This window comes from Takifugu flavidus, chromosome 2 (assembly GCF_003711565.1).
Source record: "Takifugu flavidus isolate HTHZ2018 chromosome 2, ASM371156v2, whole genome shotgun sequence".
NCBI classification, from domain to species: Eukaryota; Metazoa; Chordata; class Actinopteri; order Tetraodontiformes; family Tetraodontidae; genus Takifugu; species Takifugu flavidus.
Window position 1 is genome coordinate 9,689,474 of NC_079521.1, and position 26,366 is coordinate 9,715,839.

The 26,366-nt window shown below is 51.2% G+C and overlaps 1 protein-coding gene across 3 annotated transcripts in view; it reads left to right on the plus strand.

The window, feature by feature from the left end:
• Window positions 1-26,366, plus strand: part of LOC130518443 (multiple epidermal growth factor-like domains protein 11) — a 49,711-nt gene that overhangs the window by 14,085 nt on the left and 9,260 nt on the right. For all 3 annotated transcript variants that reach the window (XM_057021057.1, XM_057021075.1, XM_057021066.1), the window contains exons 3-14: window positions 1,988-2,109; window positions 3,028-3,129; window positions 3,739-3,839; window positions 8,433-8,525; window positions 19,295-19,541; window positions 19,608-19,728; window positions 20,073-20,209; window positions 22,089-22,301; window positions 22,389-22,563; window positions 25,436-25,556; window positions 25,822-25,985; window positions 26,162-26,264. In XM_057021057.1, coding sequence (XP_056877037.1) covers window positions 1,988-2,109; window positions 3,028-3,129; window positions 3,739-3,839; window positions 8,433-8,525; window positions 19,295-19,541; window positions 19,608-19,728; window positions 20,073-20,209; window positions 22,089-22,301; window positions 22,389-22,563; window positions 25,436-25,556; window positions 25,822-25,985; window positions 26,162-26,264 — 1,699 coding nt within the window. The remainder of the gene's footprint in view (window positions 1-1,987; window positions 2,110-3,027; window positions 3,130-3,738; window positions 3,840-8,432; window positions 8,526-19,294; window positions 19,542-19,607; window positions 19,729-20,072; window positions 20,210-22,088; window positions 22,302-22,388; window positions 22,564-25,435; window positions 25,557-25,821; window positions 25,986-26,161; window positions 26,265-26,366) is intronic.

Genomic DNA, 26,366 nt, shown 5'->3' on the forward strand with positions numbered 1-26,366 from the left:
CTCCCAGGATGATGCTCTGTGTTCACATCCTCGCTGCAGTGCATTGTGGGATGAAATCTGTCCATTGCTTGTGTATTTTCTTCATGGAAGGCAGATATTCCCCCCCAGTGTTTCACATTTTTGTATTCATGGTGCCAGGATTCGGGTCCGGGGGTGAAGGTCACAACTTTGCCCAGTGACTTAAACATTTTATCATAAAGGAGCGACCCCCCCCACCCCCACCCCGCCCCCGCCCTCCTTCCTCCTCTCCCCTCAGGATACTTGAACTCCATCATTTGTTTCCGCGACCCCAATTTGGGACAGATCCAGGTCTCAGGTTCAGAAGTTCTGATCCTCGCGCGCCGAAGCGTGTGGTCAGCTGCAGGTCAGCTGCTCGATGAGGTCGTCGGGATGATGGCATCTGTAGAAAGCAGACGTCTATAGAAATCAATCATGCACGCTCTGCTCAGATGCTTCAGCCTTTTCCAGATCCATGGAGCAGCGCAGGCCCTGGGACCCCCCCCCAGCTTGGTCTCCAGCATTGAGAAGGTCACGGGTCGGCGCAGCGGCGCGATGGCCCAGGAGGCACCGCAGAGTTCCGGACTAGTTGTTCAAGAGTTCAACCGCTTTTCTGCTCCGGCGAAAACAGGAGCCTGAGGTCGGTTCCACGCAACTGACGGAATCCCCGAACCGACAAGCTTTTAAATGATCTTCTGTGGATTTTAACTTCGGACGAATCTGAATTTTCTCAGAATTATTCAGAAATTCCAACACAGAAATCAGCCTGAGCACATTTGTGCCACCACACGTCTTCACCATTAATGCACAACTGCTCCTCCGTGGTCTCAGTGGAGGACATCTGCTGAGATCTTCCTCCACCGTGGTCGCCTGCCGCTGGTGGCCGCCGCTCCGCCGTGGACGTTTCCACCTGCTGACGTTCAAACCTGACAGATGAAAATTTCTCTTTGAAGAAATGAAAAACACCATCAGATGCTCAGATGCTCCTCCGGCCGCTACCGCTAACCTTTGGGTAAAGCAACACGTTATTTCTGTGTGTGTGTGTGTGTGTGTGTGTGATTGCCCATATCTGACTCGCAGGCACACATTGATCTGTCGCCCGCACGGCTGCGTCTCATTGATTGGCGTTCGCTGTTTTTCTGTGTTGTGCAGGAATTAACAGCTGAATGTGTCCACCCGGCCTCCGGAGTGTCCCCCTCGTCCGGAATACGATGGAGTTTGTTGCTGTTATTACGTTTCCCATCGAGCGCGTCATGGACCCGCTCCTTTAGCCAAAAGACTCCCCCGAAGGACGAGACGGTCCAGGGCTGCGTCCCGGACTGATATAAAGAAAGACAAACTAACGCGATCATAAAATAAAGCTGCGTTTCAAGTCTTGAGAAAATAGTAAACAAAACTTTTTGAATGAACTCGTTACGTCTTTATGGGGATTGTGACTTGTTTTGTGTCCTATGAGGTCATTGTGTGTGTGTGTGTGTGTGTGTGTGTGTGTGTGTGTGTGTGTGTGTGTGTGTGTGTGTGTGTGTGTGTGTGTGTGATAAATAAAGGGGGTCCGTTTGTGCTTCTCTGGATCTTCCTCCCTCCCTCCCTAATCCTGCAGCTCTGGACGGGGCCGAGGTTGACGGTGCAAATCTACAGCGTGTCGGTCTCTGCAAACAGGTTACAGCTGTAGGGTTGAACTCGTGTTTACCTCTGCGTCTCCACCCCTCCCTCCACCGCCTGGGTTGATCCCAGCCAGAATTCCCCCTGCCGCTCACACACCCGTGACAACGAGGGGGACTAGCGTCAATTACTGATCTGTCCAGTGAATTTGACAATATATGAGTAACATTTTAAGGTTTTTATGGTGAAACGAGCTCTGTGGAGATAAGAACCTGCAGGATTTCAGTCCAGACAAACCCACCAGGCGGAATCTGGGTGACGGGGGTCCCGATAGGGGGACAGCCACCGTCTTTTACCATCTGAATTGTGCTGTTTCTGTGCCCTGTAGGACGGAGGGAAGAGGACAATGATGTCCAGCGGGCCCTTGCTGTGGCTCCTCATCTTTGGCTTCATCTCATCGGTGGCGCCCCTCAACCCGGACGACCCCAACGTGTGCAGCCACTGGGAGAGGTCAGTCCCGTCCCCGTCCCCGTCCCCGTCCCCGTCCCGTCCCCGTCCCCGTCCCCGTCCCCGTCTCCCCCTCCGTCTTGGATCATTGCGGGTGAAATAGCAACAGTCTGCTGGCTGCTGCAGTGAACTAATGGACTCTTCTGCTGCAAATCAAGGCTGAGGGTTTGCCAATACTCAGAGGGGGCGGGGCTACACGGCGAGGACATGACTCAGACAGATGCTAATGTGAGCGCCTGAGTGGTCGCAGCACTCAGAGAGGAAAAGCTCAGGTTGATCTCTGCAGAGACGCTCTGATCAATCACCGGGGAGAAGGGAGCCCAGCTCTGACTGTGATGAGGAGGAGGAGGGGGGGGGGGGGGGAGGTGGAGGAGGAGGAAGAGGAGGAGGGGGTGGAGGGGGGGAGGAGGAGGGGGGATGAGGAAGAGGGGGAGGAAGAGGAGAAGGAGGTGGAGGAGGAGGAAGAGGAGGAGGGGGACAAGGTGGAGGAGGAGAAGGAGGAGGAAGAGGAGGAGGGGAGGAAGAGGAGAAGGAGGTGGTGGAGGAGGGGAGGAAGAGGAGAAGGAGGTGGAGGAGGAAGAGGATGAGGAGGGGGAAGAGGAGAAGGAGGAGGAAGAGGAGCAGCTTCACTCCTCACCAAACCAGCTCCCGTCTCAGGTGGACGACGTCTCGTGTTACTGTTTGTTGTCACCGAGCACTTTTGTCCTGTTCTGTCTGCACATCCTGTCGTAACCGTAGTAACGGCCGGTCTAACCACCTGCGGTGCTGTTCCGATGCCCTGTCGCTGCAACTGTTCACCAAACTCTCCCCGTTACAATTTGACACTCTTTATTATTGTTTGTGATTCGTTATCAATAAACCCACGGCTGTTTCTGGAAGGTGCGGGTTTCTCTCTGAAATAATCTGCTGTGTTTTCCGCAGCTATGCCGTCACCGTTCAGGAGTCGTACGCTCACCCGTTCGACCAGGTTTACTACACCCGCTGCACCGACATCCTCAACTGGTTCAAATGCACCAGACACAGGTGGGTTCTTGAAACCTTTCCACTGACAGGTTGGTTGCCAGTCGTGCGCCGCGGCTAACGCTAACGCTAGTGGCGTCCAGCCTCGGTTCTGCTGAGGAACTGTAGGACACGACAGGCGGAGAGTCCTTCACCCGGGTCATCTGACCCATGTTCGCGGGCCCTCCCGGGCCGTTAGCCGCCGCGCCTCGGGTGCAGCATCAGGAGACTCCACCTTCTCCTAGTAGCTCAGAGGCCGTCCGTCACCATGGCGAGCTCCCCAACTCGCCCGATGTGGTCATTTTGATGAGCAACTGTCGTCGTTTCAGCTTTAATGGACCGCATTAAGCTTTATAGGCGCCGGTTTAGCTCCTCCAGCTAAGAGCTGAGTCATTGATCTTAACGTCGGAACGTCCGACAACATTAGCGTCCTTGGATGGACGGACGCCGTAAATGTTAAACTCTGCTCCTCTTCGTCGTCGCGCGACAGAGAAGAGGGCGTGGAGCGCGGCGGCCTGGAGAGTTTTATCCGCTCCGCCGGAAACGTTGTCGCAACCTCAAACGTGATCGATAAATCCTCCCAAAATGGAGGGAAAAAGAACGGATTTTGATTCTGTCTCCCCGTGTTTGCAGGATCAGCTACAAGACGGCGTACAGGAGAGGCGTGAGGACCATGTACCGGCGGCGCTCTCAGTGCTGCCCCGGCTTCTATGAAAGCGGAAACCTCTGCGTTCGTGAGTTGTCCTCGTTCGTTTGTTTCAACGAAGAAAATAAAAGAGCTTCTCCCAGATGAAGCGACAACCTCGGGCCGATGAATCACCATTGTCGCCGTGTTTTTCTGTCACCGACTCTGTTATTTTCTCCCTCTTCCGCTCGATGTCACAGTTAACGGCCTTGTTAAAGCGAGCCGATGGCGACGGCGGTCGTTATCTGGTCACTCAAACCTCCCAGTTATCGTTCGCTGCTGCTCCGACTGTCAAAGTCGGATCAATCGGCTCTCTTAAGTTTCACCACGCGGAGCTTTGAAATTAACAAAATGTGGGTTTTTGCCCCCTCAGATGTGTCCCGAACACAGAAACTGCCCGGAGGGTCGTTATCGGATCACTCAGACTTTGTGTTCAAAACTTTTCCAGCAGATATTTTGGGGACGTCCCACTGATGTTCCTCTTAGAGACGGACTCAGATGGAACTTCTGAAGGACGCGGGCGTTCAGTCGGACCGGGATCAAAACCATTCCATCGCAGGAATGTGGCGGCCTGGTCACGTGATTCACGCGCCGTCCCCGACGATCGCATTTATAGTCAGTTTATCAGGTATCAGCATACCGTTAATTAGCATTTGATGCTATAGTTAGCTGGGTTTTGTTGTTCTGGATCAAAACCACATTGTGATTCTGGCTTTAAGCTTGATTATTTTATTTTTTAATTCTATAAATTAAAAATAGATCCTGTTTGGGGCTTATGTTTTAGGATTAATTGTGTGATTTTTTGAGAGGACTCCGGGTAAAAAATGGAGTTTTAATTATCTAAGCCGCCTTTTTAAGGTGCTCCTTTGTGCCCCTCCTGTTGTGTTCTTGTTGAGCAGAAGCACCTTGAACGCCCACGTTTGTTGGCCCGCCGCGCTTGTTTTGGATCTCAGTGAGATCTGAGGACCTCTCATCCAATCAGATCACAGAAGCAGTTTTGTCAAACAGATAAAGTGTAATTAATGATGCCTTTTCTGAATAACGCCAGACTTTTGAGAAGCTGAGATCTCGCCTCAGGAGCCGAACATTCAGATCAAAATGTTGCGAAGCGACAGTCGAAGATTTACGGCGGTCCTTTCGTGTCCCAAACTTCGATATGAAACCGTCTGAGGGTCAGAAAACCAGTTTCTCTGCTGGGACTCGTTGATCAAGCACAAGAAATCAATTATCCGGCCGACATGGTAAATTCTATAGGGCAGCACTTCTTTTTCTTCTTGAAGAGGGGAAGTGAATAGGTCTGCCTGGGGGAGGGAGGGGGCAGAGGTGGGGGAGATGCTTGTATTGTGTGTCTTTATTCAACATCTGCTCGTAAACAACTTTATTAGATTCTCCTGCGGGAGTGAGACAAATAACCTCGATTCGGTGTGTGTTTCTGTGTGTGTGTGGTGTGTGTGTGTGTGTGTGTGTGTGTGTGTGTGTGTGTGTGTGTGTCTGTGCACGCTTTAGCTTCATAGCTTCGAGCTAATTCTTCACTGTGTGGAGCCACTGGCTAATGCTAACATCTTCAGACAGCTCTTTTGTTCCGAGATGTACGTTTTGAGCTAATTGAAAGATTTCCCTCCCCAACAGAAAGACGGATGTAGGTGTGCGTGCGTGTGTGCGTGTGTGCGTGTGTGTGCCCCCCTGTGTTTAAAAGGCGGGTTACCTTCTAGTTTAGATTAAAATCATTTAAGCACATTTAAAAATAACACTTTCCCTCCTGTTAAATGTGAAAATGTCGCTCATCATCAGGGAAAACTAAACACAGCTGAATATAGTTTATATAGTAATTTTAAACATAATCGTATAATGATTGTCCTAATATATTCTTGACCGAAACAGCAAGAACAAAACAACCAACTTTGGGATTTCACCGAATCTCTGCTAAGATTAGCTTGCTTAAATCTTTTACCGTATTGATGCTAATGCTCTTGAGGCTAAAGGTTGTTCAGCTTGTTCGTTCCCTCTGCGTCGTTGTTATAATCCCGTCAGCCCAGGATGAGCTGAGCGTGGACTCAGATGCAGACGGCAGGTTCTGGTGTTCAGGGTCACTTCGGGGGGGTCCAGGCTGGAACTCATCACTTAATATAATATCTGCTCTGTCTTCCTTCGCCTTTGTCATCCCTCCGGTCACTAATTCCGCTACATCCACCTGATGAAACACTCGTTTAAATATTAATCTGCTATCCTCCAGGTAAGATCTTTTTAAGGCTCCCGACTGAACCTCATTTCACCACTTTTATTGTCCGCTGTCACACGATGGTGAATAGTGGTGATACTGGGAATCCTGACAGTTTATGACAGATTCCCTAAAAAAATAGCTAAAGTTCCAGTTTAAAATGTCCTGGTTGATCAGGCACAAAGCTGCTCTTCATCTTACTGCCATCTTCATTTCCGCCACCTAGTAGCCGTGTGCATAGTGACGGTCGGGCTGATACCAGGAGGCCTGTGAAGCTAAAACCATGAAGGAACTGTTGCTGCCGGTGCAGAAAGTCCAGATTCCAGGTTTGGAGCCTGCGGACAGAGAGAAGTTCCGAACTCCGCGTCGGAGATGTTCCTCTGCGTCCTGTCAGACGGTCAGAGCAGTTGGAATAATAAGCAGGAATGATTTATTTAGCCGAACCGGTTGGAGGACGCGTTTTCTTTCCTCAACAATTATTCACACCATTTCACAAATAATGCATCAACCATCTGGTTAAGAAGCGGCTTCCTAACGCATCCAAAACGTCCCGCGTTGAGTGGAGTTGAACTTCTCCACATTAATAACCGCCGTTATCGCGACGGGTTCAATTAAACATTTAAATCGTCGGACCTGAACCCCGACGATGCTAAATTATTGCTGTAATAATTGCTTGATGTTGGGTTTTTAGTTCAGATCAAAGTGAAATATCACTTCCTGTGAGGAGAGCTCCGGTATCGCTGGGAGAAACATCTCCCGCGCTCTAAATCTTCGCTCGCCGTTCGCTGCCAAGCCGGCGGATTCCTGCGTCACGCGCCACAAAAAGCTGTAAAATGTTAACACACTATAAATTTACGCAGTATGGCCCCTCTGTGGCTACGCCGGGCCATAAAAGCTCCTTAGCCGGGGCCGGGCTAGCTCCTGGACGCGCTCCACCGCCAACCTCAGCACTTTGCGGATTAAACGCGACACGCTGCTAGCTTGGCTCCCTCGGGCGCCTGACGCGGGATTACGGCGAGCTGGTGCCGCACGTCCCGCTGGAAGCAGAAGAAGTCCTCATTAATGTGGCGTCCCTTTGTTCTCGCACGCTGGCTGAGGCGGGCGGAGGCGTCGGGCTGGTTCTGTGACGGCGGGGCGGCGAGGTCCCCGAGCCGTGGGCCCGTCCCCCGCCAGCGCTCTGCTGCAGCGCCGCGTCGACACCGCAGTGATCTCGCCGCGGGGCAGGAAGCTCAGGCTCCTCTTCTGAGGGGTCCACCGAGCAGGAATAAGGACGAGTCAAAGATGGAGTCCTCAGAGAGGACACGTCCTCCCCTCTCGGTGATGTAATCACCAGGACGTGTGGCGTCTGCCACCACTGTCCCACAATAGCTGGACGTGGACATCAGACAGGAACCAACACAGGAAGCAGCCTCAGACTGGAGCTCTGGCACTGGACTTCCTGCTGCCCCCCCCCACTTGTGTGTCCGCCCTCCTCCCCTGAGTCTCGATTAACCTCGCCTGTGTCACCTGTGTCACCTGTGTCTCAGTCCTCCTGTCCGATTGATGTCTTCGTTGTCTTCGACGTCTCTCTTCTGTACAGGTTTTGTCTCACCCGTTCCTGTTCTTGAGGTTTTGGATAAACATCTCGTTTTGTTGACTTGTGATCTGCTTTTTCTGCCCCTTTGACCTGGTATTCCCAGGAACAGCGCCGGTAGCTGTACGCCTGCGTCTGACTGTCTCATGATCACCGCTGTCCACAATGTCAGCAGTGTTCGTCTGTCAGGAGCACGAAGCCCCGAGGGGACGAGCAGCCGCAGATCTTCTCTCCTGGCTGACGTCTTTTGTCTTCTGCCGTTCGCTCGTCGCTCTCCACGTCGCCTGTGTCTTAATTGATTCGAGCGGCAGAACGCTTCTGTGTTTCCGCTCCGGAACGCTGAACTCATTCCCGTAGTTCCCGCCTGAACTCCGCTTCGCTCCATATCCACAAAGTTCTGAGTTGGCTTTGTTGTCGAGGTTTGGCTGCAAATGAGCGCCGCGCGTCCCATAATTGGCTCGGCGTCCTTCCTGCTGATTGGTGCTTTTATAGGAACGGGACAAATCAGTTCACCCGCGTCTTTTTTCACCGGGAATTTAACAGGTTTAAAAAGAAAGAATATATCTAGTTAACAGGAAACATGTGTGGCAGCGTTTCATCACAAATGTCTTTAATGCTAAGCTAAGCTAAGCTAAGCTAACATTGGCGATTCAGTCCGCTTTTTCTGGACTCTAAAACAACAAAACAACCATAAAATACAGAATGTTTCAGGGGGGATTTAATCCTCTTTTTACGCTCAGGTTTGTTTCCACACATACAGAAACTCCCCAGGTTAACTGAAGGTCAACTGAAGGTTAAATGAAATGAAATGATCCTGAAATCTGAAAGAAAATGTCTCTCCTCTTCCTCAGCTCTCTGCACCGAAGAGTGCGTCCACGGACGGTGCGTTTCGCCCGAGACCTGCCAGTGTGAACCGGGTTGGGGGGCGCTGGACTGCTCCAGCGGTGAGTACAGACTCGCCTTCAGCATCTTCGCCGACGTCGGCGTGGGGGGGTGGGGGTGGGGGGGGGGGGGGGCGTCTGGTGTCTACTGTCGGGTTGACTTTAGAGTTCAGTCGAGTCCTCAATGCTGCAGCTGAAGGTGGCGTTTGTGGCCCCGCGGTTTTGTTCATTCACGGCTCTCCGTCAGGGCTCATCTCGACCCTCGGGGGGGGGGGGGGGGGGGGGGGGGGGGTGAGCGGAGCTCTGCTCGCTCTGATCTGTGGACGACAGCTGCAGGGACGGAGAAAAAAAAGATCCATCGCGGCTCTCGAGCTGTTTTCAACCATCTGTCTGCAGGAAGAGGAAAAAGAACAAACTTGAAATAACCTCGTGTGTTGTCGTTGAACTGGTGTTTCCGGTGAATTCTCCGTCCCAGTCACCAGGAAACAGCCGCGGCTGAGGGAAGCAGGCTGGGGGGACGCCAGAACGAGGGATGAGCGAGCAGCTGTGATGCCTGACGATGCCTTCAGGTGCCGGCAGCATGTTTGAACGTTCCTGCCTTGTCTACTATCTGACGCCTGAGACGTGTTGTCTCATGTAGATTAAAGCTTTAAGAGCTGAAACTGGACGTCAGGTCAGCAGGGGATGAAGTTCTAGAGCCGAGGAGGGACAGAACTGGCCGTGGTCCTCCCAGCTGTCCTCAGCCACAGCTAACCAGATTAACAAGGTTAAGGTTCTTCCTCACCTTCATCTCCAAACTCCACCTGAGCTCAACAACTTTGTTGCTTTGCCAGCGAAGGTGTGACGAGCACAAGGACGAAACCAAAGAGACGGAGCCCTCAAGAGTAGTGTGGATGGAGAGGAAGGTGGGAGATAAGTAGGAAATGACGAAGCTAATTAGCATGTAAAGATGGTGATGAAGATGGAGCGATGAAGGCAGGGAGCGACGCAGAGAGGCGGCGTTGAGATTCTTAACGGAATTAAAGAGAGCGAAGGTGCTACATCGACACTTTAGGATGAAAATCATTGTGATAAACGCTGTTTTTAGGGGTTTTTTTTTCGATTTCCGCAGCTTCAGACGAGCTGATTAATGAAGTTTAAGTCAGTCGGGTGAACTGTTGAACTGCTGCGTTGCTCTGGCCTCCACAATTTAGCAGATAAAATGTGTTTTAGTTGCCACAAAGTTGTGGATTTTGTGTTTAATAAGCGATATTTAATGATTACACCTCTGATTCTCCTCTCTGCTGCTGCCTTCCTTCTGTTTCTGTCACGAGTGATGAATCCAACATAGGTCTCCATTTGTTGCCACGGAAACCACAGATGCTCTGGCGAGTTGGGTGAACCAGCCTTTTTGTGAGGATAAAGGAAACTTTTATTATTTTTTATTATTCATGTCCTCCGATGGCTGAATTTAACCGCAGAAAATAGATTTCACTGGAACACCGATGCTCTTAAAACCTTCCCAAAACAGAGTAATTACAATTTATTATTAATTTATCTGAAAGTTCTGCTCTGATGCATCAGACCCCTGTGCTGAAGCAGCAGCAACAACAGCAGCAACAGCAACAGCTGCTGCTGCTGCAGCTCCACATCTGTTGGGCTGCAGCTCCACATCTGCTGGGCTGCAGCTCCACATCTGCTGGGCTGCAGCTCCACATCTGCTGGGCTGCAGCTCCACATCTGCTGGGCTGCAGCTCCACATCTGCTGGGCTGCAGCTCCAGACCAGAGGCCAGCGCAACATCTCCATGGAATTCCCATGAGGAACAGCTGTCCAGATGTTGCATGCAGGGACTCTTCTCTCCCTGTGGTTCAGTTTAAAGCTAGAATATTAGCCATTTTATGGCGAGACTTGATTTCTGGGGCTACCTTCACGCCGCTCCCGTGTGGGGGGAGCTGTTGAAGCCCCGCCCCCCTCTTCTCCACATCTGCTTTACCTCCTGTGTTGGCGTGAAAGAACTTCTCACCCTTGTGGGTCGTATTGGGGGCAGATGCTGGAAGTGGCGTGACGCGGTCCTCCCCCTCCTACAGCGAGACAGAAGGTCACTCCTTCATGGGGAGAGACGAGCAGGAACAAAGTGGAGGTCGCTCAAAGGTAATTCGCTGGTGGAAACCAGGAATTGAGCCGCGAGTAGGAGCAGATAGGCCGACGTGAGAGAGAAGAAAGCAGAGCCTGTGAACTGTGTTCGCCGTGGCCTTTCCTGCAGATTACTTCTGTTGTAATTAAACGTCCCCGCCAGAACCTCCCCAGATTTAATTCGGCGTTATCACACAAAGTCAGAGTTCAAACTCTCTAAAAGACACAAAGACGCTCAGTTGGTAATAGTTCTTTTTGTGTTATTACAGAAAAACAGAAAGTTCGGCCTCTCTTTGGTCCTTAATCACAGACAGCTGTAACATATGGATGAAAGAGGGACGTTGTGTGTGAAGATTCACTGGTGAAGTGCGAGCGTGCACGTGTGGTCGCACGTATAGTAAAAACCCTAGTAGCTATAACAGGTTTTCCCTCTTATTTCAGTCAAAAGTCCAGTTTTCTTGGAATATTTCAGAGCTGTTGGTTCCAAGAAAGTGATATTCTTGGCCCTCCTGTCTTACCTGGCGGTCGCGCGCTCGCGGGCTCACTGGGTTCATGTGGTGCCAAGGAGCTGGACCGAGCTCAGCAGATGTTACGTGATGCTAATTCTGCTGAGGCGCTGTAAATACAGCTCATTATTTTCTCCAGAAGATATGAACATGCTAGATTAGAGAGCTGGGAACGGGCGCGGTCATCCATTCTCAATCCCACAATCCACTGCAGCTACAGGCTGCGAGGTTAATGAGATGTCACGGGGAACCTTTTCACCCCCCCACCCAGACGCTACGAGCACATGAAAAATTCAGCCGTGCCTGAATAACAAGACCTGCTCCTGAGAGGTTCTTTTAGCCCAAAAAACCCTTGTTTCACTCACGCTGAAACAGGTTTTTGAATTTGGAGTTGCGCTAACTAGCTGTCAAAACACGACGTCACTCTGTTATTAGCGGCACAAGAGTGCTTCGGAATAATTTGCTCGGAACTTTTCAGTTCTGACGTGGGTTTTTTGTTCCTAACCGCGTTCCGCCTGACTCCGCTCGGCTCCAGGCTCCCACCGCTCGTCATTAGCATCCACTTCTGTCGGCAGCTTATACCTGTTGCCTCGTGTCATAGTGGGGGGGGGGGTAGGGGGTGAGTGCAGGGTCAGCAGCCATTAGTCAGCCTGTCCTCGGAGTGTTGTCTACCTCTCACCCCGCCTCAATTCAGCAGAAGACTGGCACTTTACGACGGCACGTATCCGTCATTACCCGTCAGGCTGAGTTCAGCACACCATTACGTTTCCATGGAGAGTCAAAGCTGACGCACTGGCGGCTTTAAGGGCAGTCTGGCGATGAAGGGAACGCAGCGTTTCTGTGGGAGAAGCGCGCTGGCATCGACATACGTGTGCTGTGTTAGCTCGTCGCTGCTAACGCTCCGACGGTCATGCTAGCAGAATATTAGCAGTTCGCTGATTTGTAACCTCAAAACTAAACTAAGAATCATTTGATCAGGCTGAAATGAGACCGAGAAGAAGTTTGCGGTTGGATGTTGTGCGACGTGTCCAATCACACACGCGCTCTCTGACTGACAAGTGTGTGTTGCCCTTCTGCCAGCTCCAATTAGCAGCCTATCAGCATGCCCTCTGTGTTTGGTCGAAATTAATTTACAGCAAACTTTTAATCAAATTCCACCGCGGCTCCTGAGGGCTGATTGGCTGCAGCGCTCTCCCGCTACGTCGGCGTCCAGCTGTGGTCACGGGTGAAGCTGCAAGAGGCCTTTTTCCATCTGCAGACAGAGAAAAATGATTCCTTCAGCGTTCCTGAAGTTCGTTTAATTACAGAGAGCAACAGGTTCCAGAGCCACGCTCCTACTGAAAAGCTGAATGTTGAAATGTCAGCGAGCTTTTTCTCTACTGAGTGATATTTTAGACATTTAGCGCTGCCAGGAAAGTCAAACACTCTGTCTGTTGATGGAATATGTAACTTCAGCGCGAGCTTGGTGATGCAAACGGCTTCTCAGAGCTCCCCTCCGATCTCTTCTTTTTGTCTGGGGCTCCGTCTCAGGTGCGGCTGACGCAACGCGCGTCGCATAAAAAGCAAATGCCGATTCCTCCGTGTCAGCAAGTCTCCGTCCAGCTGCTGTTCCCGGCTCCTGAACGTCCTGCAGGAGCTTTTGGAGGAACCTGCCGGTCTGAATATGCAGAAAACTCAGTTTGGAGGGAGTCACCTGAGTTGGACTCCATGTTCCAAACATCCTGTGTTTATTAACTAACCTGTAAGAACTTCCTGGTAATATTGACCGCTGGAGTCTAATTTCAGCTCCTTTTTTACTTATTTGATTTGTGAATTGAAGAAAATATTCTTTATTCACCTTGGATGATGTTTGTGAGGGTCTCTGGACCCTTTATTCTGATGTTAATTAGAATCTGGAGCTTTGTGCTAATGTCCAATAACCTTGTTGCCATGGCATCAAAAGCCTGAACTAACGCTGTGGGTTCAAATTCAGGCGACTATATTAAAGAAACACAATTTTGTGCGTCTCTAAACTCACTTCTGTTAGTTAGCGCTCCCGCCAGGACAGGAAGTTGCTCACCGAGGTGCCAGATTGTGTCGCTAAAGCTAATTATTGATGGCGTAGCGACACAGAGGAACAGCTGATGTCCTCCACGATCACGCTGCTCAGAACGTTCCAGCTGCAGCATCTTTGTGCAGCTGGAAACATCTGTTCCTCCGTCCTCTCCGCCACTCTGGATCATAAATCCGGAGGTCATCTCGTCATCTCGACACGGAGGCGAGAGTCTGTCGCCAGCAGATCTTTGAAAGGAGGAGGCCACAGAGGTGGAGCTCAGACAGCAGCTGGAGCTCCTCCGCTGGGTTCTCCTGTAATCCTCACCGATAATCTGACACTTCCTGTCCAATTACTGCCTCTGGCGCCTTTTAACGGAGCACCGACTGACAAAAATGACATCATTTCCCTTTTTTTCAGCCTCACGGACAGATCAGCCTTTTTCTGGAGTCACGGAGCCACGAGAGGTGATAACATGACCGGACTGTAACGGATTAATGGCTGAAATAACTACTGTCCCGCTTTTAATCGGCCTTTTTTGTCCAGTTCTCCTCCAGCTGCTCCATTAGCAGATTTGGAGAGTCCAGATGCCATCAGTAAACTCATTTAAGCTCTTTTTTCCCTATCAAATCCGGAGCGCCTTTCCCTGGGTGCCATCAATCTTGCGTGTCGCGGAGAGAGAGGGAAATGGACTAGCGCGTCACCTCGGAAACCTTTTGATTACCCATTTTCCTCCTAATGCCACGTGAGCCCACACCGGCCCAGCCTCATGACAGACAACCCATTAAGGAATATAACGACTTTCCCGTTTCCAGGCTGTTTGCCGACCTGCCCTCCATCTCTCTCTCGCTCGCTCCCTCTGATTAATTTCCAAACTAACTTGTTTATGGTCCACCTCCTCCTCTCAGCTGCAGTGACCAGCAGAATGGCTTCTCCTCCCCCTCCTCCTCCTCCTCCCCCTCCTCCCCCTCCTCCTCCTCCTCCTCCTCGGACTTCACTTTGACTTTGAGAATGGTCTGGAATTATTCATCAGTCTCCTCCTTCCGCTTTACATTTGCTCGGAGGAAATCGGCACATCTGCGGCGCTCTTTATTTCCACTCGCCGCCGCCCGTTTTGCACTTCAAGCGGTCTCGACCTTCCTCATGGACGCCGATGTGGAGACGAGAGGGACGTGGGAGGCGTGACCTCCACGTTAGACTGAGGGCCGCTGTCCGTTCCCAGATGATCCCATGAAGCATCTTCAGGATAATACGGACTCTCTGAGGCCACTCTGGAGTTCAGACCGTGCTCGATGGACGAAACCGGACAATATGTCCTCTATGACATCAAAGGAAAGGAAAAGATTATTATTCCACTGTATAGACATCAAAGCTTCACATTGGACTCCAATTCAAGTTCATTCAAACCTTTAACGAATGTTAAATGTACGGACGACATCACTGATGTTAGCGTGATGACGATGTGGGTGGACCCGCTAAATGGACCCCCCCCCCCCCCCCAGCCTGTCGCGGACCGCTCAACATCCTCCATGTCAGCGGGTTGGTGGGAGGACGGCAGCGAGCCAACAACCATTAGACCACAACTCAAATCCAGGTCCCCAGTTTGCGTTAAAGGAGATCATTAAAATGTCGTTATGGTGCGAAAAAACAAGTCCCACAAAGGGGGAAATCCAGCCGACCAGTAACGGAGACATCGTTCCGCAGCAGAAATCGCAGGCAAACACTTCCTGCCACAGATATTTAGCAGGATCGGGGAGACGGAGGACGCAGCGGCCGTAATGACGCTGACGGCGCCGAGCCAGAGGTCTTGGCAGCGTCATTAGTATTGTTTGTTAGTATTGTTTGTTAGTATTGTTTGTGCAGCTGGAGGAGCCGAAGGGATGCAGCGACGCGAGGCCTCGGTTCCGGGAGTGAAGTGTGTCACCGGTGCTGCGGTGCAACGCTGCCACTAATTACTGTTATTAATTGAAAATTGGAAATCAATGGGTGCGAATTAAAGAGGAGTGTGTGTATGTGGGTCAGCTGACTCCTGACACGCACGGCCCGACGCTGACATCACCGCTGGCTCACTGACACATTCCCGCCAACGTTCCCAGGATAGGGGCGTGGATTTGTGACCCAGGTCAGGTTTTTTTAAGGCCGCCACATCAGACCGGGACCCCTTCCGTGGACGTTGGCGTCACCGTCCGTGGACTCTGGTCCGAGTCAACCGAGCATTCAGACGGCCAATCGGGTTCCAGCGTGGCGAGTATAAAACACACAATCAGAAAGACGCCGTTGGCAGGTGATGACTGGCGGCTCATTTTCCCATCATCCCTCGCTGCACCGCCGGCGTGTGGAAGAACAATGATGGATTTATTGATGTGAGGCGTAAAGCTGTGTGTTTTCATGGTGATCCCACACACACGCACACACACACACACGGTCTGTAAATTAATAATAGGTGGGATGGAATTTGCAGTAACTGCGAAACAGCAACAATCACCAAAGATCGTTGAAGAAAAATTGAATGAGTGAAGTTACAGCTTGTGTGTGTGTGTGTGTGTGTGTGTGTGTGTGAGTGTGTACTGACTGGCTCTTGTCCAGGAGACACTCTGCTCTCTCTTGGTTCTCTCTCTTGACTGAGATCTCCACGGCGACGCCCGCTGACGACCTCATGATCATTTATTCATCGCTGATCCAGTTAACGTCTCCCGCTTCCGTTCAGCAGCTTCGGGAACGCCGCTGTGGACGTGGTTTGGGTCGGATATTTGGTGATATTAGGTCAGATTGTCCCGGCCCGCAGCACCACGGGGACCCCCCCTAAAGGGGACGACTCTGGTCCTCAGTGTCCTCGTCTTCCTCGCAGCCACCAGGTCCTCCGAGGGGATTCCCACAACCTTCCCAAACGTTTTAACAATCCCCGGAGTCGGTTTTTGTCTCGTTTCCTCGGCTCAGAAGGTGGTGAAGGCTAACGATGGAAAGGCCGAGCCAGCAAGATTCGCCGGAACAAAAATAAAACATCCTCACAAAGGTCCCGTCGACATTTCTGGGCTTGCCAATACAAAACCAGCCCACTTGTGGCACAACGTGGCCCGGCCTGAGCGTGCACGTTACCGTTCCCTGCAGGGAGGGGCTGACATTGGCGGTAGAATCCCATTGCAACCACTCACACACACACATCTGTTTCCTATCTTTGTGAGGACTTAACGCTTGCCCAGCCACCAACTCGACCCTAAACCCGTTTCTGGCCCTCAAACAGCCCTGTGAGGCTGTGAGGACCAGCCAAGATGTCCTCACTCCCACAAATGTCCTCACTTCGATAGTAGAATGAGGATTTTGACAACCCAACATATAGCAAATACAAAAACACACACAGCTCTTGTCTTCACAAACACGTTCACCTTTATACCTCCCAACACCACCACCTCTCCATCCCTCATTCTTAGCTGGACCACACACACACACACACACACACACACACACACTCCCTCGGTGATCAGCAAAGCAGAACGTAGACAAATGGTTGCAGTTTGTGCTCCATAGATCAACAGTTGTGCTGCTCTGGTTCTGCTCTGCTCAGCACTCTCCTCCATTATTGGCAGGGTCTCCCCCCCCCCCCCCCCCTTCAAGTCGTCGATCACGCGCAGCCTCTTCGCCATGTTCCCAACGTGCCGCTTCCTCTTTTCACCTCTGAGTTTCTTCGATTAATAACTGATTCCCTTAATCAATATTTGAGTACAGCAGTGAAGTCGGTGCCTCTGATTTGCTGCCTGGTGTGAACAGACGTGTGTGAACGCAGCTTTATTGATTGTTTGTCCTGATCAGGTCTGATCAGGAGGACGTTGGTCTTCAGGGTTCATGGAGGCGTAGCTGCGTCCCCGGCAGGGGCCGCTCGGCTCCTCCCATCGTGACTAATGAAGCCTTATTACAGTCGCATTAATGTTGTGGCGATGAAGTGTTACAGTTAGAGCCCTTCAGGTTGTTTCCTTTATGAACGTTTGTGACGGGAAACGGCACTTTGAAATGGGGGCAGCAGAAGGTTTAATGACGACATCCATCAGCCATTTGTGGAATACCTAGCCTCAGACACAATCACGTTAGCATGCAGCAGCTAATCGCAGCGCTCAGGTTGAAACGTTTGGTGTCTGGGATGGAGGCTTCTCGCATTAACGTCTATGTGTGCCGTCATTACTACCAAAGTAATGGTCTTTGAATGGCCGTAGCACTAGCAAACACAATTACCCGCAATAAGAGAAACGCCAGCTAGCGTAGCCTTCAGTGTTGCCATTAGGGTTTCTGTTCTTTTGTCTGAAAACGTTTTGCTTCTCATCCAAAAGCTTCTTTGAGTTTGGTTACAGCTGTCTACCAACTAGCACAGTTAGCCAGCATTTGCGCTAACGTCTCACTGCTAGCTTACACGTACCACAGCTAGCTGATGGGAGAGCTATTCTGTTAGCTCATATCTACCATGTAGCAGGCTACTCTATGTTAGCTGTTTCAGTTTTGTGTCTGTAGCTACAGCCGGACTCCCCCTGGACAGAGACAGTGTCCTGAGACCGTGTCCACCTCTGCTTTAGTGTTGGACTGGTTGTGATGTAGCTGGTTGTAGGAGCTCCACAAGTGCCACCGCCTGACCTAAATCATTCCAGTTCTATCATCAGACTTTATGAAAGCTACTTAATCACCTTCTGCAGCAGTTCTGCTGCTCCCGCTCAGTTAGCGCTGACGTGCAGTCGGTCGTTATTCTACCATGAAAGCTCAGCCATCGGAACCTTCTCGTTCTTCTGCGTAGGAGGTTTTATTTGATTCCCCCAATTAACAGCTCAATTTTTTTTTTTTAATAAAAGGTTTCATCATTTGCATTTCAGTCTGCTCAGTTTCTGGACTCAATTGCTGCTTCAACATTTATTTCATTATTTTATGGAAGGCGGTCCATCCCTTAATGAGCTGCTTCCATAAAGACAGAGGACGTTCCCAGGTTCTCCGTCCACTCTGGCGGGAACCAGATGGTACTGGGAAACAGGTGAGCAAGTTCTGTGGCTTCGTCTGGAGGAAGAACGTGTGAGGAACGTTCCTCTAACGCAGCTCTTAAATTAGAGCAGAAAGTTCTGCTTAGAGCCAGCGAGCTCCTCTTGATCAAAGTCATTAGTCACTTGATTTGGACTCTTTGCTGTTGAATAATTGAGGCTGAGAGAGGAGAAAGGATTTGACTGTGCTGGCTGCTAGTTAAGAGAAATAAAGAGACCCCCCCTCTTTGTGAGGGGTGAGTAGGAGGAGAGACGTGGGGGGGCGGAAAAAAAAGAGTACATTAGAGCGAGACGGAGAGGAAGCTGATTTATCTCCCAGTTCTGTCGACCACAGGACTTATCAAACATTCAACACTTTAATATCTGTGAAATCACCACCCACATTTAGGCAAGAAAGTTCTGAAAGCCCCCCCACACACACACACACACACACACACACACACACACACACACACACGCGCGCACACATGCGTCCTGAGGCTAACGTCCAGAAGTTCTGGGTTCTTCCCTTTATTCCAGCCTGATACACAGATCAGGGCGATAATAGAGCCTTTATCAACGTCGCCTCGCAGCAGCGGCGCTCCTGTTTGCTAACAACGCTCCTCTGGAACCTGATTTATTGTTCCGGGCTCGTTACACTTTGTTCAGCAGAACTCTGGATGCAGCCGTCGACAGAATTAAAATGCTAAACGCTTTTCTGCAGCTCGGGCCGGGCCGCATCCATCACGAGCAGCCTGTTTGTGCTGGTTTCTTCTGTGTTGTTGTTTTGATAGTCTGAGACAAGTGTGGAGGGATGACGGTTCCTACTTTCCTGAGAGTCGGCTCATTTGTCAGAGTGGGAGGAGCATCTGGGCGGGCTAGCGTCGCAGCGCTAACAGCCGGGGCTAACATCACACATTAAAAGGGGCGTTTATCATTTTTGGAATTTGTTTGCATGTTGGTAATGAAACAGTCTGCCGGGGATGCTTTGATGTTTCATCTGGTTTCTTTGATCTTTGTGGAACATGTCATTGTCGATGTCGTCGCCACGGTTCGGCTCTGTTAGGTGTGATTCTGTAGGCTCGCTGTTCTTATCTCGCCTCTGTTGACGGTTACCGTAGCGACCACATAGCTTCCTGACCTCGTGACTCATTTAGCCACTGTTTCAACGTCGGCTCCTCCTTCCGTTTAGGCTGCGAGAACGACTTCTGGGGGCCCCACTGCAGCAACAAGTGTCAGTGTCGCAACGGGGCCAAATGCAACCCCATCACCGGCGCCTGCGTCTGCACCGACGGCTTCCAGGGCTGGCGGTGCGAGGAGCCCTGCGACACCGGCCTCTTCGGCAAGGACTGCCTCCTGGAGTGCCAGTGCCTCAACGGCGCCACCTGCCATCACCAGACGGGGGAGTGCGTGTGCGCCCCTGGATACACCGGAGCTTTGTGAGCAGAAAAGTAGATCCTCCTCAGCCTGACATGTTCTGCTGACCGTGTTCTTTTGTCCTCCAGCTGCGAGGAACCGTGTCCTCCGGGGAAGCACGGCCCCCAGTGTGAGCAGCGCTGCCCCTGCCAGAACGGTGGAACGTGCCATCACGTGACCGGGGAGTGCTCCTGCCCCGCCGGCTGGGTGGTACGTCCCTGCCCACCCCCACTCCCACCTCCGCCTGTTGAGATTCTGCCTACTTCTGCTTCTGGATTATTGATTGTTGAGTGGTTATTGACAGAAAGGGAGGGGGGGGGTTGTCCAATACCCCCCCCCCCACACTTTAAAATCACAAACGTGCTGGGATTGATTCAAATCTGCCAATTATAGTCAAAGCTAATTAAATTCCTCCTTCATTTAAAAGGGAGAAGCTGTTAAAAAAAACAACAACTCTTTGTGTTTGCTCTTTTGGTCTGAGATACGGTTGCTATGGCGACACCCCGCTCATCCTCAGACACGTTTTACATATTGGATGTGGCGTCTGTTCTCAGGGTCCCGTCTGCGCTCAGCCGTGTCCGTTCGGATCGTTCGGGATCAACTGCTCGCAGGAGTGCACGTGCCGGAACGGCGGGCTGTGCGACCACATCAGCGGGCAGTGCCAGTGCACCGCCGGCTACATCGGGGAGAGGTACGGTATCGCCGATATTGCCTCAAATATCAGGGGAGCCCTCGGGGAGTTAGATAGGAGTTCAGCCCGGGGACGAGAATTCCAGGAAGTCTAAAGGTAAAATATTGCATAAATTAGTCACCCAGAGTTTAAAAGGGTTTAATTAGAGAGAAGCTCGATAAAATGTTCTATAAAATACACAGAAAGCAGGAAACAGCGCCCCCTGCCTGCCGGTGGCTAACAAACGTGGACCAACTCTAAGCTCACTTTAGTTAAAGAGGCAAAACAACCGCGTTGTCATGGTAACACACCCCAAACTCTAACCCTGACTGCTGTAGCGAAATGCTAATTTCACTTTCCGCGCGAATTAGCTTAAACGCTTTCTGAAACGTACCGACTTTAACGACCACAGCGCCAAGTGCTGGTTTTTACATTTCAAACCTGTTTTCTCGGTATCTTTGTCATTAATTGTCTTGTCTAAACTTCTCCTCCCTCCGGCCGGATCCGTCTCTCCTCTCACTCTGTCCGTCTTCTTTGTCCCGTCTATCTTTGTCCATCTCCATCCGTCCTCCGCCGATGAGCCAAATTGCCTCCATTCATTGCAGCTGCGACAGGTGAATTATCCCACGTGGAGTAATTCCCATATCGAGCTCTCCCGCCGCCCGTCTGCGTTCTAATGGAATTAGTCCAGATTAGAGTCCAGAAGATTCCGGCGTGATTTAGACGTGACACCAGGCAGAAGTCCACTCACACATGCTAACCCAGTGATTTGTCTCCTTCTTAATGCGCTCATCTGTGGGACGGGTGGAGACGGATGGAGGCAGAGCGCCGGCCTGAACTTTGGTGGAACGATTAGCCGCAGCCTGCTAACGTGTTAGCGGCGTGGGTGTGGCGGGAGAACGATCTCTGGACTGTTGACGTGATCTTAAATGATCCAGCGGTGGCAGAGTGATCCCAAAACCTGGACTCCCAAACGGTGTTTGGAACAGATTCGGCTCCAGAAAACACAAACTGGAGACATAGAAGAGGGATTAAGAAAGATAGAAATCAGAGGAAAACAGAAACGCTAGCGTCTGACATCTGCGAGCATTTAGAGGTCATGGTAATCTCTCGACTTTAACCCAACACATGAATAGATGAATTTCATAAGTTTCTCCGGAATCTTTTTAGCTGCTTTTTTTTCTCCATTTGAATAAAACCTGTGAGTTTGAATCTCTGCTTCATGAAAACCCAACAGAATCCTCTAATTAACAACATTTCCTGCTAAACAATTAAACTTTTCATGGTATCTCCACAAACCTGGAGATACCATCCTGTTGGAAATTAGTTTTAGAGACTTGGTTTAAACTGTTTGATGGAATTAATTCCAACCTGATTTTACTGGCGTTGATGGAAATCCTGTTGGTCTGGGTCCTGTTGGTCTGGGTCCTGTTGGTCTGGGTCCTGTTGGTCTGGTTCCTGTTGGTCTGGTTCTGTGTTGGTCTGGTTCCATGTTGGTCTAGATCCTGTTGGTCTGGTTCCTCTTGGTCTGGTTCCATGTTGGTCTGGTTCCATGTTGGTCTGGTTCCTATTGGTCTGGTTCCTGCTGGTCTGGTTCCTCTTGGTCTGGGTCCTGTTGGTCTGGGTCCTGTTGGTCTGGTTCCTGTTGGTCTGGTTCCATGTTGGTCTGGTTCTGTGTTGGTCTGGTTCCTGTTGGTCTGGTTCCTGCTGGTCTGGTTCCTCTTGGTCTGGGTCCTGTTGGTCTGGTTCCTGTTGGTCTGGTTCCTGTTGGTTCTCAGTGCTGCTGACCTGTCAGTTCCTGAGACTGGACCCAGCTACCAGTGAACTGGTTCCAGTTGGTCCTCCAGAGACTCCAACAGGTGATGTGCAGGTGACTTCTTCCTCTCCTGTTTCCCACCAGGTGCCAGGACGAGTGTCCCGTGGGCACCTACGGGCCCCAGTGCGCCCACAAGTGTGACTGTCAGAACGGGGCCAAGTGCTACCACATCAACGGGGCGTGTCTGTGCAACGACGGCTTCAAAGGGCCGAGCTGCGAGGACCGGTTCTGCCCCGCGGGCCAGTACGGCCTCCTGTGTGACAAATACTGCCCCTGCAGGATGGAGAACACGCTCAGGTACGCCGTTCCATCCCGTCGTAGATCCGCCTCTGCGCGGGTCACCTGTGTTTCGTGCATGACCCGTTCTGTCTCCGCCCGCCTCAGCTGTCACCCTCTGTCGGGGGAGTGCTCCTGCGCCGCCGGGTGGACGGGCCTCTTCTGTAACGAGACCTGTCCCGCTGGTTACCATGGCGAGGGCTGCAGAGACATTTGCTCCTGCACCAACGGAGCGGACTGCGACGGCGTGACGGGAGCTTGTCTGTGCGCTCCCGGATATCTGGTAAGTTCCGGGGCTGCCGGGTGGGTGACAGGGGGCCCCCCCAGACACAAGGGAACGTTTTACACCCCCCCCCCCCCCCCTCACGAACTACACAACCAAACCTGCTGGTTTAAAATCCTGAAAAAGATCCGTGCATCTGTGCATGGATTCTGTGGTTGCCATGGCAGCACGCTAAATAAATTAAAGTTCCACCGTTTCCAAATTGGGCAGCAGACGATGAAGATGGAAGTTCGACAGCGTTGTCGGTGTTATTGTGTCGTGTTATTGTGTCCGTGTTGTTGTGTCGGTGTTGTTGTGTCTGTGTTTTGGTGTCGGTGTTATTGTGTCGGTGTTATTGTGTCCGTGTTGTTGTGTCGGTGTTGTTGTGTTGTGTCGGTGTTGTTGTGTCTGTGTTTTGGTGTCCGTGTTATTGTGTCGGTGTTATTGTGTCGGTGTTGTGTGTCGGTGTTGTTGTGTCTGTGTTTTGGTGTCTGTGTTGTTGTGCCGGTGTTGTTGTGTCGGTGCTGTTGTGTCGGTGTTGTTGTGTCGGTGCTGTTGTGTCGGTGTTGTTGTGTCGGTGTTGTTGTGTCGGTGCTGTTGTGTCGGTGCTGTTGTGTCGGTGCTGTTGTGTCGATGTGTTGTGTCGGTGTTATTGTGTCGGTGTTGTTGTGTCGGTGTTGTTGTGTCGGTGTTGTTGTGTCGGTGCTGTTGTGTCAGTGTTGTTGTGTCGGTGCTGTTGTGTCGGTGCTGGTGTGTCGGTGTTGTTGTGTCGGTGTTGTTGTGTCAGTGTTGTTGTGTCTGTGTTTTGGTGTCTGTGTTGTTGTGTCGATGCTGTTGTGTCGGTGTTGTTGTGTCGGTGTTGTTGTGTCGGTGTTGTTGTGTCGGTGCTGTTGTTGTCGGTGTTGTTGTGTCGGTGTTGTTGGTTGTTGTGGTGTCGGTGCTGTTGTGTCGTGTTGTTGTGTCGGAGTTTGTGTGTCGGAGTTGTTGTGTCGGTGTTGTTGTGTCGGTGCTGTTGTGTCGGTGCTGTTGTGTCGGTTGCTTGGTGCCAAATGCCAGAGCTGTCCCATAAAAGGGCGATTCTGCGCCCTTTGTTCTCTGGGACAATTTAGGAGCTGCTGTTGACTCTGCAGCTTCAGCTGAAGGTAAAGCAGGTGCAGAACCACCAGGATGTGGGTCAGACTGGAGAGTGCCGACTCAGCAAAGGGCCGCTGGTGTTAGCAGTAATCAGGGCGCACAACAGGAGCGGGTGTGGCGCTAACGCCTGTGAGGGCGGCCTCGTCTTTTCTGGGTCAGGATTTATACAGAGAAAAGGGTTTTCTTTTCTGCGTCGGGGGTTTTGTCCAAGAAGATATACGATCCCTCATGGAACAATGTATCCTGCCTGGCCGCGCTGGCACACCAGCGCCACCAGAGGGACAATTAGGCTTTAAAATCCGGGTGAAATTAATGGACATTTGAGCTGAATGTGTAGAATCTGTGTGTTCCTCAGCAAACAGGAGCAGAGAGCAGATCCGGCTCTGATCTGGCGACGCCGCGTCCCCGCAGTTTCTGAATCGCATTAGACTTTTGGGGTTAAGGTGAAATGTAAAATTGATGCGCGGGGACGGATCCCAGCGGCTGAGCGATGATGAGGAGGTGAAGAGCTGACGGCAACTTTGATAATTGGACAGAAGACTTGGAGGATTTTCAGCTCATGAAAGCGGGGCCGAGCGGCCCAGATGGATGTGCGCCTGCTTCGGAGCAGCTAAACCCAGACGGATGCGACTCCCAGGCCACTTTTATTGATTTCGGCTCAATTTATGTTGCCGTGGAAACGCGGCGCTCTGGAAGCTGGCTGGATACGCGACAGATTCCAGGGTCAAAACCCTCAAAACCTGGTGCGATGATCAAGGAGAGAACAATCCCTCCTTTGATGGCAAAAGCAAAAGAGTTGGACAGAAGATGAGAGATTTTACGCTGAATTTTCTCCGGTTTGATTAATTCCAACGTTTGGATCTCAGGTCGAAATTGGCTCCCGTTCGAAATCGATATCCACACTTATAATTTGTGACGGTATTTACTGATGTTTATTCATTCAAACGTACAAAAACAAGTTTGTGTAATTACGTCTTTTGCTTGCTTGTGATCAAAATCATTGATCCGCAGCTTCATTCTGGAAACAGTTTCCTCATAAATAAAACATACCGAAGCTTCGGATCAGCTGGTTTCCAGACTCGCAGTTTAAGTTCTTCTAAGTTCTAAAGTCAAACTGCAGTAAATTAACGTGAATCCGGAGTGGAACCACTGAGGGGTACCGTCCCCGGACCCCCTGCTGGCTGGCTGCAGTATAGGAGGCTCCGATTCCTCCATAGTGGAACATTCTCTAAAAGCCAGGAGGGATTTTCTCATTATGGAACATAGTTGAGGAAGTGTGTGGTGGAGCCTCAGGTGTTCAGAAACGAGCCATAATCGTCAGGATTCCAGCATGTTTACGGCTCTGGAAGTCACTCTTTCCCGGCTGAGTGAACCCACACACCTTATTCCCTGAAGTTTTTGGTTAAAAAAAGTCTTTAATCCACCAACTTTTTAATAAGGCCTCTTTCCTTCCGTCCGTGCACATTTGGCTTTGTGAATATTAGATTAATAGCGATTTAAAGGCAGCAGGTTGGAAGCAGAAGCTTTAATTAGCACAGTTTATAAGCTGAAGGTCCTGATCAATGGCGGCTCTCTTTCTGGGGAAGTTCCTCTCACAGCGTGATAATGGAATAAGGTTAATGCCAAGTTGTGTTCTGACCATATCCTGTATTGATCGGACCCACGCTGGCATCAGGATTCTCAGCAGGGATCCTCTCCTCTAATGCACGCGCTTGTTTACCCAACTTTGTTTTAGCTGAAAGCTGTCCTCTCTCTCCAGGGCGATGACTGTTCCATCAGCTGCCCCCCCGGTCTTTACGGGATCAACTGCACGTCTTCGTGTTCCTGCCTCCATGAGATCGCCTGCTCGCACCTGGACGGATTCTGTTTCTGCAGAGAAGGTTGGGACCTGAGGTTTTAGCAGGAAGTTCTGTTGCTTTCAACAGCAGAGAGTCAGCGGCGCTGTAGAAAACCCTCGGTTTCCTCAGCAGTTAGCAACAGCCTAAACGAGCAGGGTTACGTTTTCACAGCATGAAACGATCTGATGATCCTCTAGTTCTGCTGAGTGATCCACGTTCTGAACGTTGATCCTCTGGTCCAAAGAAATAACGGTTAAAAATGAGCATTTACCTCACATGGAAGCTCTGACTGGGGGTCTGGGTCCAGGGTGGCAGGGCGTGGACTGCTCCATCCCCTGCTCCAGCGGCACCTGGGGACTCAGCTGCAACCAGACGTGTCAGTGCGCCAACGGAGCCGCCTGTGACCCGGCCAACGGTACCTGCACCTGCTCGGCGGGCTGGCGGGACGAGTACTGCGACGTCTCGTGTCCTGTGAGTACGAGTACCAACGTCCTGGGCTTGTCTCAGGCCCTGTAGCCACTGTAGCCTAGCAGGCTAGCAGACGTTTCCAGTGGGATGGGCAGGAGCAGAGGCCACGCCCACCCGCTGACGGACACCTGCTGTCACACCAGGCTTCTTCCTGCGTTCTTACATGTGTGTGCTGGCAGGACGGGTCGTACGGGCTGGACTGCAGAGAAAGATGCGACTGCGTCAACGCCGACGGCTGCGATCCGGTGACGGGCTTGTGTCGCTGCCTGGCTGGTTGGACAGGTGAGGAATGGTGTTGGAGTTGGTCAAGCAAAACCATTAAATCATCACACACACACACACACACCTGGGGAATGTAGGACGGGTTTGGGGTGCCATGGAAAC